The sequence below is a fragment of the Echinops telfairi genome, unplaced genomic scaffold, assembly GCF_000313985.2.
Source record: "Echinops telfairi isolate 266 unplaced genomic scaffold, ASM31398v2 ScPeMD7_4225;HRSCAF=4972, whole genome shotgun sequence".
NCBI classification, from domain to species: Eukaryota; Metazoa; Chordata; class Mammalia; order Afrosoricida; family Tenrecidae; genus Echinops; species Echinops telfairi.
Genome location: NW_022108124.1, coordinates 12,068,904 through 12,081,735, shown reverse-complemented (window position 1 = coordinate 12,081,735; position 12,832 = coordinate 12,068,904). Strand labels below are relative to the sequence as shown.

Below are 12,832 nucleotides of genomic sequence, written 5' to 3'. Positions count from 1 at the left end.
TGAGCATCATCTTGATCTTTGATTTCACTTGAGCTTTTTTAGGGCGAGGTGATGATGGCATCTTCCACTGGCTTGATTGAGGTTTGCTTTCGGAGTCATAAGAATAGCACCTATAATGACCTTAGGGGGAAAAATCTGGGTGCCTTAGGAGATGTTCTTTAAAAGGAGGGCATGTTTCCACTCTGCTTTTTCCCCCCTGGTCAGTCAGAACCTGATGCACAAATTTTGCAGCTGGATTCAGACAAGAACATGGAACAAGGGATATCTTGGCTAAAAGTGGAGAATATCAGAAATACGTCTACTTGCGTTTTATTGACTATGGAAAGTCATTTCATTGTGTGGATCATAACAAACTATGGATCGCATTGTGAGAAATGGGAATTCCAGAATACGTAATTGTGCTCATGCAGAACCACTGCACAAACCAAGCAGTATTCTTCAAACAAAACCAGGAGGTGGTGCATGTTTAAAAATCAGGAATGTTGTAGGTCAGGGTTGCTTTCTTTCATCAAATTTACTTAATCTGTACGCTGAGCAAATAATCCAAGAGATGTGCTATATGAAGAAGAATGCGGCTATCGGGATCGGATGAAAGCTCATTAGCAACTTGTGATACGCAGAGGACATAACCATGCTTGCTAGAGAAATGAGGCCTTGAAGCACTGGCTGATGAAAGTAAAAGAGAACAGCTTTCAGTATGGATTACGACTCAATGTAAAGAAAACCAAATCCCCACAAGTCGACCAATAGACAACATCATGTGAAGTGGAAAAAAGTCATCGTCAAGTTTTAATCATACTTGAATCTACAGTCAATGTCCCTTGAAAGCAGCAGTCGAGAAATCAAACAATGCAATGCACTGGGTAACTCTGCTGTACAAGACCTCTTCAGAGTGCTAGAGTGCAAAGATATCACTTTGAGGATGATGGTCACATGCTTCTGGAAGCTAGATAATGAATAAGGAAAGAAATGAGGCATTTGAATTATGATGCTGGTGAGGATATTCAACGTGGACTGTCCGAAGAACAAACAAACCCGCCTTGAAAAAGTACAGCCAGAATGCTTCTTAGGAGTGAGGATGGAGAGACTCCTTTGCCTCACATACGTTTGACATGCTATGAGGCAAGATTAGTCATGGGAAAAGATATCATGCTTGGTAATGATATCTTTTTCTCTGGGGTCAGAGAAAAAGAAGGCCCTGGATGAGATGGATTGACAACAGTGATTGTGAGCATGGTGGAGGACCAGGCAGTGTTTAGTTGTATGGTCCACTGGGTCACGATGTATTGGAACTGACTTGCCTGCATCTCACAAGAGCAGCAGCAGCAGCAACCATAATAAGGTGCCCCATGTATGTGTTTGCTACTGTGATCTACAAAAGAGCAGGGATTGCCTTTCTAACAAGTTTAATACGAATTCTAGTGCTTGATAAAGGAGGCACCGTTTATTATAAAGTTATCAGGTTTATATTTAGGAAAAGTACTGTTGACAAAAGAACCTTGGGCTTCTGTCATATTTGGCGAGTTCGAGTTCGGAGAAATGGGCCATGCACATCCTGATGTTCAGAATATGAAGGCTGGGTGCCCAGTACCCCTTCATGACAGGCTTCCTCCACGACCACCTGGATCAGAATTCCTAGGTTCATTCATTACATGGACAGAGTCCTGGGTTGGGCCTGGCTCAACGAATCAAAATCTGTTGATATGTGGCCCCAAATACAAGAATTCTACTCAGGTTCTCCCCTTGCCCCAATATATATATTTTTTCAATACAGATGTTTGAGAGCAAGCCGTTCCTTTAACGTTAGTCTTTGAATAAGTTTATAATCTGCGTATCAACCTGGTATTTTTAGTGGCCTCCTGTGCATGTGAGAGGTGGTCACTGAAGGGGGAAGTCGGCGGAAGAGTCCATGCGGTTGCATGGTGATGCCGGGGAAGCATGTTGAAAGTACCAGGGGCTCTCAAAAAGGCCAACCCATCTGTCTTGGAGGAAGCACAGCCAAAACGCTCCTTAGAAAGGAGGGGGGGGGGACTTCGCCTCCTGTGCTGTGCATATGTTATCAGGAAAGACCACCCCCTGGGGAAGGACATCATGTTGGTCAAGTGGAAGGGCAGCGGAAAAGAGGAAGGCCCCCAACAAGATGGATTGACACAGTAGCTTCACGAATGGGGCTGGAACATAAGAACAACTGCGGACGTCGCATGACAGGCCGTGCTTCCTCCTGTTGTACAGGGGGTTGCTAGGAGTCGTTGTCACCTAACAACGGATTTGAATAAAGCTTGTTTTTGTTTGCATACTGGTAAAACAGATGTTTCCCAGAAAGCAGAGAACACGGAGGCCCGGATCTGATTTGTTCCCGAGAGAGATGATCCTCTAAAGAGAAAGGTTTTAGAAGCTAGTGTTTCGAAAGGGCTCTTCTCATTTCCTGTGTGTTATGAACAGTCGGTGCTCAGGCGCTAACGGAAAAGCTGGAAGCTCGAATGTCCCCCGAGGAGCTCGGAGAAAAGAGCCAGGTAATCTACTTGTGAGCAAGAGCCGTGGGAAGGAAGCCCTGGGCAACGTTCTATGCCGACCCACGGGGCCACCTTGAGTCAGACTTGACTTCAAGGCAACTTTTTTTCCCCTTCCTTTTCCGAACTTTATCTCGAAAGTAGAAGCAGCATTTCTTTGTGAATGTCAAGCTCCTAGACTGATTGATAGCAGCCTCTTTTGCTACTTTCCCAGAGTCTTAAAAATAAATGACTGTTGGGCACCTTTGCATTTTCTTGGCTTTATTTCTCCCCAGCACCTATCTGTGCTACTCGACTAATGTCCTATTCATGCTAATTTGCTCTTGTTGATTAATCATTTATCTGAAAATCTAGAAGCCCATAGAAGTGATGATTGCAAATGGGGGATCTGGGATCTTTTCTCCGAACTGATGAAATAGTGAGTCTGCCCATTCAGTTTAAACACGCAGCTAAACAATGGAGTTCTGTCAAATAAAGGAAAATGAGTTGGTGGGAAACCGTTTTCAGTCTGAAGAAAAATTGCTCCCTTTGTCCTTCTCGAGATAAACAATGGTGCGAGTTGTAGCAAAGCGGTGTATGACTCAACTGCAAAGAGCAGAAACAACGGCAGCCTGCTCAGAACGTAATCTATCGGTGCAATTTCCCAAAACATCAGGAAAATAAAAATCATGGAAGGCAAGAGTGCTTTGTGAGCTTGATTGGATGCATAACAAAACAGGAAGTGCTTCCTATGAATAAGGTAGAAGGGAAGGAATAGAGTAGTTTACCGATCATCACCCATCCATTCATTTCCTAATCCCAGAGGAATGTGATTTCACACTCGCTCTTAGTCAAAAGCCTGAGAAGCGATTGAATACAACTGCGGTGATCAGGACATGATAGAGGAATATTTAACCACCAAAATGAAAAATAAATAAAAAACAAATATGTCAGGTCAGTAGAGATAGTTGAATGCTGTTGCTTGAATGAAATGAGGAAAATAATAAAAATGCAGGAACGAGCATACACCTATAGTAGTGGTGGTGGTGGTTGGGGGCTGTTAGGTACTGTTCTGACTCACAGCGACCTCACAGAACACTGCCTGCTCCTGCAGCATCCTCACAATTGTTCTTGTTGGAGCCCATTGCTGCAGCCAAGGTGTTAATCCATCTCCTGGAGGGCAGCCCTCTTTTTTGCTGATTCTCCACTTAACCCCATAAGATGTTTTTTGCAGGAACACTTTGATTTCACGATGCCCAATGTTCAGAACTCTTTCTTGCGCGCTCACAGAACTTTGCACGGACCAAGAGGCGATCCTTGAGAAACAGAACAAGGAAATACTGTGTGGTTTAAACTTAGCAACTGTGTGTGTCAGAGTTGCATCCTTTTACCACATTTATCCAACCTGAATTCTGAGCAAGCAACCTGAGAAGCTGGACTATATGAAGAAGCACTCCCATGAGGAGTGGTTATTAACAACCTTCAGTATGCAGATGACACACTTCCTTGCTGAAAAGCCGAGACTACAGCCTGCACTATGGCTTGTCACTCAATGGAAAGAACATTACTGGCAGCATGGGCTACAGTCAAAGCAAGGCTGCTCTCCCATTGAGACTTAGGAGCAATCAAGTGGCTCTTTAATTGCTTGAGAGAGTGTAGTAATATGACGAAGATGGAAGTTAAATCCTTACATAGGGCAATGAAGGTTAGGTAAATAGCAATTTCAAATGAAGGCTTCAGGCAGAGAATTTTCTAGATTTAATAGCAGGTATGGATAAAGCTTTGGCAAATGATTGGCACTCTATAATATACCTGAAAAGCAGAGCCCAGGTCTTTGAGATGTATTTCCATTAGACATAACATAAAGAAACATTAATTGAAAAAGGAGAGAGAAATTGAAAACAAATTATTGTTTATTTCAAATGTGCACACGTAAACATTTTTAAGGCTTCGCTTGAAGGGAGTTAAAAGGAAAATTAACGAGGTATTAAAGACATGGTTACTCAGGTCATTTTTTGACAGGTCAGTCTGTGAAGGCGGCTTCATGCATGCAAGAGATTTTATTATTTTAACTCTTTAAGATTTGATTCAGGAAGCACAGGACATAAGATCTGGAACAGACAGCAACCACTAAAGTAAATGAAGGAGAAGCCCAGAGCAATCCTGTGACATGTGACATCATCAGGACAGACATTGCAGGACAGACACATCATCAGGGCAGACACCACAGAGCAGGGCTGCAGGGTGGACGGGCCTGAGTGTTCAGTGAGATCCAAAGCCACCAGAGCGGAAGGTAGTAGAATATGAAGTGTCTTCAATGACTTTGTAACAAATGTCCACTGTCTTTCCCTCCCATTTTTCCCCTTAAGCTTTTGAATCCGCTTCCAAATGGAGATTGTAGCTCCGTAGGTCCACAATCATCCCTGCTGGTCCCTGTGCTCTGTGCCTAACAGAAGACATGTATAAAGGCCAGGACAGGTGGGAGAAGTGTGGCGGAAGTCACTGCTGGACACATAGGAACCTCCCCCATCTCAGGAACGATGACCTTGTCTCCTTTATTAATGTCTATCGCCTCTTGGTAAGAGGGGAAGATTCATGTTTTCTGGAAAGCTTTTTATAATAACTGTCTGAGCTTAATCTACTCACTGACTTGGCCCCCCCCCCGTTTTTTTAAAATCATTTTATTGGGGGCTCTTACAGGTTACCTAACAATCCATACATTAATCTTATCAATTGCATTTGTGCATATGTTGCCATTCTCATTTTCTAAGCATTTTCTTTCTACTTGAGCCCTTGGTCTCAGCTCCTCTTTCGTTAATCCTTGATAAATTAGAAATTATTTTTATTTCCATATCTTACATTGTCCCCTGTCTCCCTTCACCCACATTTCTCCATTTAACTGACTCCGCCCATTTCTTGTGTATGTTTTACCTTCAGCAAGGATCATCTTTTTGTTTCAAAGAGATGCATTGTGTTGTGAAAGACAAACCAACCAGCCAACCCATGAAACAGCAACAGCAAAGACCACCCAAACCTACTGCTGTAGAGTTGATGCCAATTCACGGTACCCCTGGGAGTCACAGGGCAGATCTGTGCCGTAGGCTTTCTGGTGTGTAGTCTTTTCAGAAACAGATTGCCAGGTCTTTCCGTCGTGGTGCAGCTGGGTGGGCTTGCCCTTCAAACTTTCAGGTTCCTAGACCACTGGATACTCTTTGCACTGATAATTGGCCCAGTCTTCTGAAACTCTGAATTTGAACCCTATCTCTCTGCTCCCTAGCCATTTGAACCCTGAGGGACTCTGATTCCAAGTCATGTTTCCCCATTGGTAAGCTACAGGTGATACGATATCATCACACTGTGAGAATCTAATGGGGTATCATGTTCTAAACTGTGGACTGTATACATATGCTTCTCTGTCCTTAGTTCTTCAGTGAAACTTTCCGTATCAAGTCTGCACCTAAGCAAAAACCAGGACTGCCCTGTTTCCCCCACTCCCAGTAGGCTTGATTGAAGAAAACTTCTTCTAGTAATTTTGGGAGCAAGAGTGTGGTAGCAAATGTACAATTCTGCTGGACATAATTGAACTATGGGATGATTTCATATATGTTTTTAATACCAATTAATATAAAAGTTAAAAAAAATTACTTGTATTTTGTATGGTCTTACTGAACTGCTATCCTATCTCTATAATTTGTGGAGAACAAACACGTGTGTCTTTTTCTGATGGGGGGAAATTGAAAATAGGAGCAAACAATTAAATTTTCCTATGATATCACAATTGAGTATCCTTACAAAGTTCGCTTTTTTACCCTCCTAATTAAAGACAGTAGACAGATACTCTAAACTTGATATCTATAAGGGGATTAAATTTTAAGTACAGCTAGGGGACAGAATCTGAGATCCCTTGGCATCACCTCTGCAATCCCATAGAATTCTACATACTTTTCATCATTTATGGGACTTAATATAAATGTGTCAATATTTAAAAACTGTATAACTGATTCTGGTTATATTATTATGCCAAGCATTCGTATTAATTTGGGGGCCTTTTGCTATTATGAATGTTGAAGTTTTGATGTATTCTATTTTCCTTTTACAAAGAAATTTCCATTAAAGAGCATTGCCAAAATAAATCACTCTAAACATATATGGCACAAAGTGTATTTCATAGCCATTAGGCTTGGATAAAAAGGTGGATGTTTCAAATGGACATCCCTTTAACCGAATGGAGGAGTAAAATCCCATCTCAATCATGCATGCAAAAGATGACTGAACAATCTAAAATTCTTCAGGACAAGAGACTGGTCACTGTCTTCTAATGGAGGTGACCTGGATATAGACTCCCTTTCTACTAGTACACGTGTGGCCTGGTTGGACCCTGTTGTTAATGAGACTGAATCCTACAGACGTCCCTGATGTGGGCAGTGAACCTACTTCTGGGTTGGAGTTGCCCCCACCAAGCCTGCCTGTGAGGGTGCTTTTGAGCAAATCAGCGATCACTGCGAAGAAAAAGAATTTCAATCCGCAGGCCAGTTTTCATCTCAGGAAGACAATAGATGATTTCAAACTCGAAGAAAAAGGAGGGCTTATTAAACAGTCTATCCAAGCAAACTAAAACCAATTCAAGTAGTTAAAACTTGTGGAATTTGTGATACTTCACAAAGTGCTTCAACATGAATTGTGTGCTCTTGGTCTCCCATTAACCCTGGGGGGTAACCTGGCCAATCACAGCCTCTTTTTATCAATGAGAAACAGAGCAATCCATAACTCTGATGTTAAGTTATGAGCCCCAATAAGGTTCCACAGCTAGGACACAGACGGGGACTCATTTGCAGGTGTCACAACTAAGAGTAACATACAATGAGAACAATACAACGTTTAATCTTTCAAGTGGATGGTATTTGACAATTGAGAAGGTAAAACAAAATAACAGCAAAACACATCACCTTTCTGAGGCTCATCAAAAACATCGTTGAGCGATGCTTGGTCACAGGTAATGGTAAAAAACCAACAACCCATCAGTTGATTCCATCTCATAGAATCAACTCTACAGGATGTTGGATTCAGTCAATTTGTACTGGAGCAGATCGCCCCAGATTCTCCCTTGGAAAGACTGGTGGGTTTGAACTGTTGACCTTGCAGGTAGTGGCCCAACATATAACCCACGACACCATCAGGGCTCCACAGTGAATGGTGCCCTGCCCAAACGATTTTGAGTCACCAACCCATTGCTTGATTTATTAAGCTAGATTATTTTTGTAGTCACATTTATTTAATCCTACTTTACGACACTGGCGAGGTAACCCTGGTGGCATAGCAGTTACAAGTGGAGCTATCATCTGCAAGGTCAGTAGTTCAAAACAATCAGCCGCTCTGTTAGAGAAAAACAGGACTTTCTACTCCTGTAAACAATGAGAGTCTGTGTGCTACCCTGAGCGGCAGTGCTACCCTGTCCTGTGGGGCCACTAGGACTTGGCATAAACACGATGGCAGTGATTTTGAGGGTTGTTGCTGTTGTTATGACATTGACTGGGTGTATAAGAAGAAGCCGGGAGAGGCTAATATTTGGATATACTTTTAATTTCTGGGATCCTTGAAACTCATTAACTTCAATTCCATTAAAACTCTTTAGGAAAGTCTTCCAGAAATTGTTATTTCTGACAGAGGCAGACATAGGGGAATTAATGGAATTCTTGGTGGTTAGCAAACTGATAATACTGAGATGTATTCTAAAGAAGGTATTAATTACATCCTAAAAGTCTCATTAATGATGGGTTTTAAATGCCCATCATTATTGTTGTTGCCAGGTGCTTTTGAGCCAGTTCCAAGCCATTGCGATTCAATGGACCACAGAATGCAACACGGTCTGCTCCTCTGAGCCCACTGTTGCGACCACCAAGTCAATCCATCTCGTTGCGGCCCTTCCTCTTCTTCACTGCCCCCCATACTTTACCAAGCATGATAGTCTGTATAGACAGGTCAATATACAAGGGGGTCCAAATAGTCAAAAAATGGAATAGCAAGATAATGAAACATTTCCATAAATGTTTTGAAGCCCCCTGTACATGCCTAGGCTAGTTTCTAAATGGCTACAATACTCTTTGAGAGGTGTGGAGAAAATGAATTAATAACATTCAAAAACAAACAAACCATCTTGCCCAGAGAGGCCAAATCCATTTTCCCACTGTGAGATGGGAGTTCTAAGCCAACATCAAAGGATGACCCGATGATGTGTTCTGTTAGCTGATCAGTAACAAGATGAGCCTGGCCTCCCCAATACTCAGGACATTGAATTTGTTTGGCAAATCATGTGTGGGTGAGAGGAAATAAGACTGGCTGGTGATTGTCCTCAGTGAAGTGTCCACTGCTGGTAGGACCTGATCAGGACACTGATAGTGTGGGCGGGTCCAATATAGGATGGGAATGTTAGTGAGGGTGGACGTGTATGTCTGTACGTGTATGTCCGTGTGTCTGAGGGGCTGTAACGGGGGAGGATTCAGAAGAGAGATAATGGAATGGAACATAGTTGTGGTGAGAGGGGAGCTATACAGTAGAAAATCCATCAAAATGTGCCCTTGTATTTGTAATGCACAGGTTTATAAACCATGCAAGTAGTTTAGGGGCTTTGTAGCTCTTTGAAAATGCTGAATAATGTTATTGAGTATGCTGAACAGATGTTAAGTAGCTGTGTGGGATGACCCCCTTGGCGACACTTGTAAGGTCAGAGTGCCAAATCAACGATGTAATGCAAAAGGCACAAGAAGAAAATACTTTAAACTTCCCCATTTAAAGGGCTTTTGGAGAAAAAATAGTAAGAGAGGGGAAATCTGCAGCCTTTATAGCTTGTTAAAGAGAAGACCTCTTTATGTACTTTCCACACAGTGGTTTCAAATTTTGTAAAATAACACAGCATAATTCAGGTTCTATTTTGAGCTGCTTAAGACTGAATCGTAGAAAAGGCATCTCTTCTCTGGATGGTTAGAGTCGCAGCTCATTTTTAGTTTGAAAGTTCTAAATTCTGGAGTAGGCAATCTGATGGTTATATGCAGTAGGCCAATAAAGGAAATAGGAAAAACATTATGCTAGCTAAAATTTGGTTATTGATTTTTCATGAGAAATTCACTATAACCTGGAATTAGGTATCAGGAAGGCACAGAGAAAAGGCACTTTAAACAGATAGTAGCTTCATAAATGCTGAAAACTGCTAAGTGTAGCAGGGTTTTTTTGTTTCGCTTTGTTTTTTAAAAAAAGAGAGATGAAATCATTAGCTAAGGTCTGCTTGGTTTGGCAAACAAGATTTACTGTGAATGCTTCTAAAATCCTCTAGTATTTGCAATGTTTATAACATAAACTTTTTCCAACTCAAGAGTTCCCTAATGTTGGCCCACTGGACAGATAACAAAGGTTCCATATACTTACATTCAGTTGGGTGCTTCTAATAAAATCCAGTATTGGCAAGATGCGCTTCCCCATGGTCTCCATGTGTCTGATGGCGTCATCTCGGGTCAGCAGACCGAAGGGAGTTTTATGTTCTAAAAATCATGACGACAAACTTTTAGACTATCATTTCCAGACTGCCAATTCAAAATGTTTCCTTTAGCTAGCTCTACACAGACACCCCAATGTTCATAGATATGAAATCTTCAGGACAGAAACCAGTCCCAACCCCAGACCATCTGCGCAGCAATGAAAGTTCCGTGAGGAGAAAGACAGAGGACACACTGCCCTTTAGAGAGCTATCGCTGATTCATGGTGCTGTGTCTCCTGCCTGAGAGATCGACGAGACAGCCTATCACAATTCACCTATCTCACAGAGTGTGTTTTTCCTGAGCTGGGAGAAAACGTTGTCATAAATGTGTCTGATTCTTGTCTTGCTCCTCCCAGGTATTATTCAAGTGTGCAGATCCCACTGACTTTGAAGGTAACTCAGAGTTGAGATAAGCCTCAGAGGGCACATCGGCAGACGAAACACAAAGCCTTAATTAGGTGGGCAGAGCTAGCGGAAGGAATAAACTGAACCCGGTTCGGAAACCAGCCCACAAGTTTGAGACTTTACCACGGTCTGAATAGTTTCTCGGATTTTTGGAGGTTGCTCCATCTCATGGTCATTCTCCTTGCCAGATCTAAACTCTTGCCTCATTGTGGAAGAAGATCGGAATGGATTCTTTTAAAAACGATAGCAGATAATCCAGGGGATTTAAGCTTGTTGTTGCTGTCTTTTTATTTCATAGGATAATTCTGTTTCTGGTTCTGTCCTAAGATTAGGCACTGGTGGAGTGGTGGCTGAGACGAGATGATGGGAATGAGGGGCAGAGGCCACTCCATGACTGCTATTTGGGGAACCCTTTCCTGAACGTAGAATTCCAGATATTGTTAGCTAACCCAATATAAGACAATAAAAACAAAAACCACCCCCTACCCCCCAGTACACTGCCATCATATCTACTGTGAGCCACGCTTCTTGAGACTGTAAGTCTTTTCAGGAGCACAAATCCTCAGCAGTCTCCACCTGAGCAGTTGGGCGGGTTGACCCCTGACAGTGAGGTACGCAGCTCCACACCGAACCCACGTCATCACCGCACTTAAAACTCCCTGCCGTGGAGCTGATGCTGACTCACAGCAACCCCCAGGACACAGCAGGGGTTTCTGCAACTTTAAAATCTTGACAGGAGCAGACAGCCTCATCTTTCTCCGAGTGGCCGCTAGGTTCAAACTGTTGACCTTGTGGCAAGCAGCTCAATGTACAGCCCTCTGCACCACCAGGGTATCTTTCAGCACCTCTTTGGTGACTCCTGACAAGATAAGAGGGGCTAATAATAGCCACACAAACACTTTTTGAGATATAGGCTCTACCATCTGTTTGGTCTTGTGATGAATTAGCAGGAGACAAATACAGTTCCCGCCTAAAGCAGTATTGAAGGATAATAAGTTCAAGTGATTTACCTGTAAATGTTGGCAGCTTCCTATTTGATACTTTTTCCAAAAATTTCCCATCTTCTTTGTTTTTGAACCCAAGAGTCAAGAGATACTGTTGGGGAGGAAAAGATGACCAGTCAGTTGTTTGGGGCAGGACGTGGGGTCCTTGAAGATCTGAAAAATAGCAGAAATAGAATTATGAAGCTTTGTTATTATTTTATCATTTTTTTCAGAGTCCTTCCCCCCACCCCCTAGATTTTATAAATGAGACTTGGAAATAAAGATCAATATGCACATTAAAAGTGTAAAGTAAAATTGACATGCATCAACAGGTAAAATAGATGATGCATCAAAATTCCATTTCATTTTTAATCTGTCTTCCTTAGAAATCTAAACATACAAAAAACCTCATAATAAAATATGTCTATATTACGTATCCATCTTCTCCCATATTCAAAATAGATTATCCAGGCTTATATTTTTTCTGTGGGATTTGTTTAAAGAAAATTTGAGTTTCTGTTCATGGTTGAAGATTTAAGCAAATATTATCTGGCAGAAAAGAGAAAGGTCACCAAGTGAGAATTAAAATACAAGGCCAAATAATTTAGTCAACATCCTTCCCGTAATGACAGAAGAAAATTTAAGGTAATAAATGAACTGACTTTTAAAATTAGAGTTGGAAATAATTCAAGTGTCATCATTCGAGTCCTAAAACAAACCTGTCTCTTCATGACCCGAGCACTAATTTTCTTCTTGTCCTTATTGTAAGTGGTTTGTGGGCACGGGGGTGTTAAATCCTCACAGTAAATTTACAAGGTTGATGCTACTGTTCCCACTTTATGGATTGGACGTTGAGGCACACAGATGGGAAGTAATCTGCCCAAGTACCCTGTCTGGGGGTGGGTGAGGCAGGAGTCCCACCCGCTCAGTCTGACTGCAGAGACCACAGGCCTAACCATTGCATGCAGTGTCAGGCTTGCTTGGCTCTAGGTGGGTCTTCAGAAGTGACAGCAGTCGGTCATGGGGTCTTGGAGGCTAGAAGCAGTTAATTCATGTCCATTTCGAGTGACAAAGCATGGTTACATGGTAACAGACTTCTCCAATGAGCAATGATGAACAGAGTGGTTTAAACCAGCTCTTCCTGCTCAGTATTACTGGAAAGGGGACAGGGTAAGACCTCGAATATTCTTGAATTAAGACTTAGCTTAAGGTCAATTTTTTCCCCCCACATGGAATCAGAAACTCAAATGACTGGCTTAAATATAGCCTTCACTGTTTACTTTTAATATTCCTTTCGAATATAATGGATACAGCAAATCTTGTGTGTTTCCCACCACCGTTTAGTGGCACAACTCTTTGTTCAAACGACGATTTCCTTGGATGCCCCGTAGTTAAAGCTGACAAGGAGAACGACTCTGCTTGTAGCC

At 42.1% G+C, this 12,832-nt stretch overlaps 1 protein-coding gene across 1 annotated transcript in view; it reads right to left on the bottom strand.

Annotated features, from left to right (window-relative positions):
• SPATA16 (spermatogenesis associated 16) overlaps window positions 1–12,832 on the bottom strand; it is a 407,618-nt gene that overhangs the window by 66,331 nt on the left and 328,455 nt on the right. The window contains exons 8-9 of the mRNA XM_004708583.2: window positions 11,433–11,579; window positions 9,909–10,021 (exon numbers count right to left, since the gene is read on the bottom strand). Of these exons, the coding sequence (XP_004708640.1) occupies window positions 9,909–10,021; window positions 11,433–11,579 (260 nt within the window). The remainder of the gene's footprint in view (window positions 1–9,908; window positions 10,022–11,432; window positions 11,580–12,832) is intronic.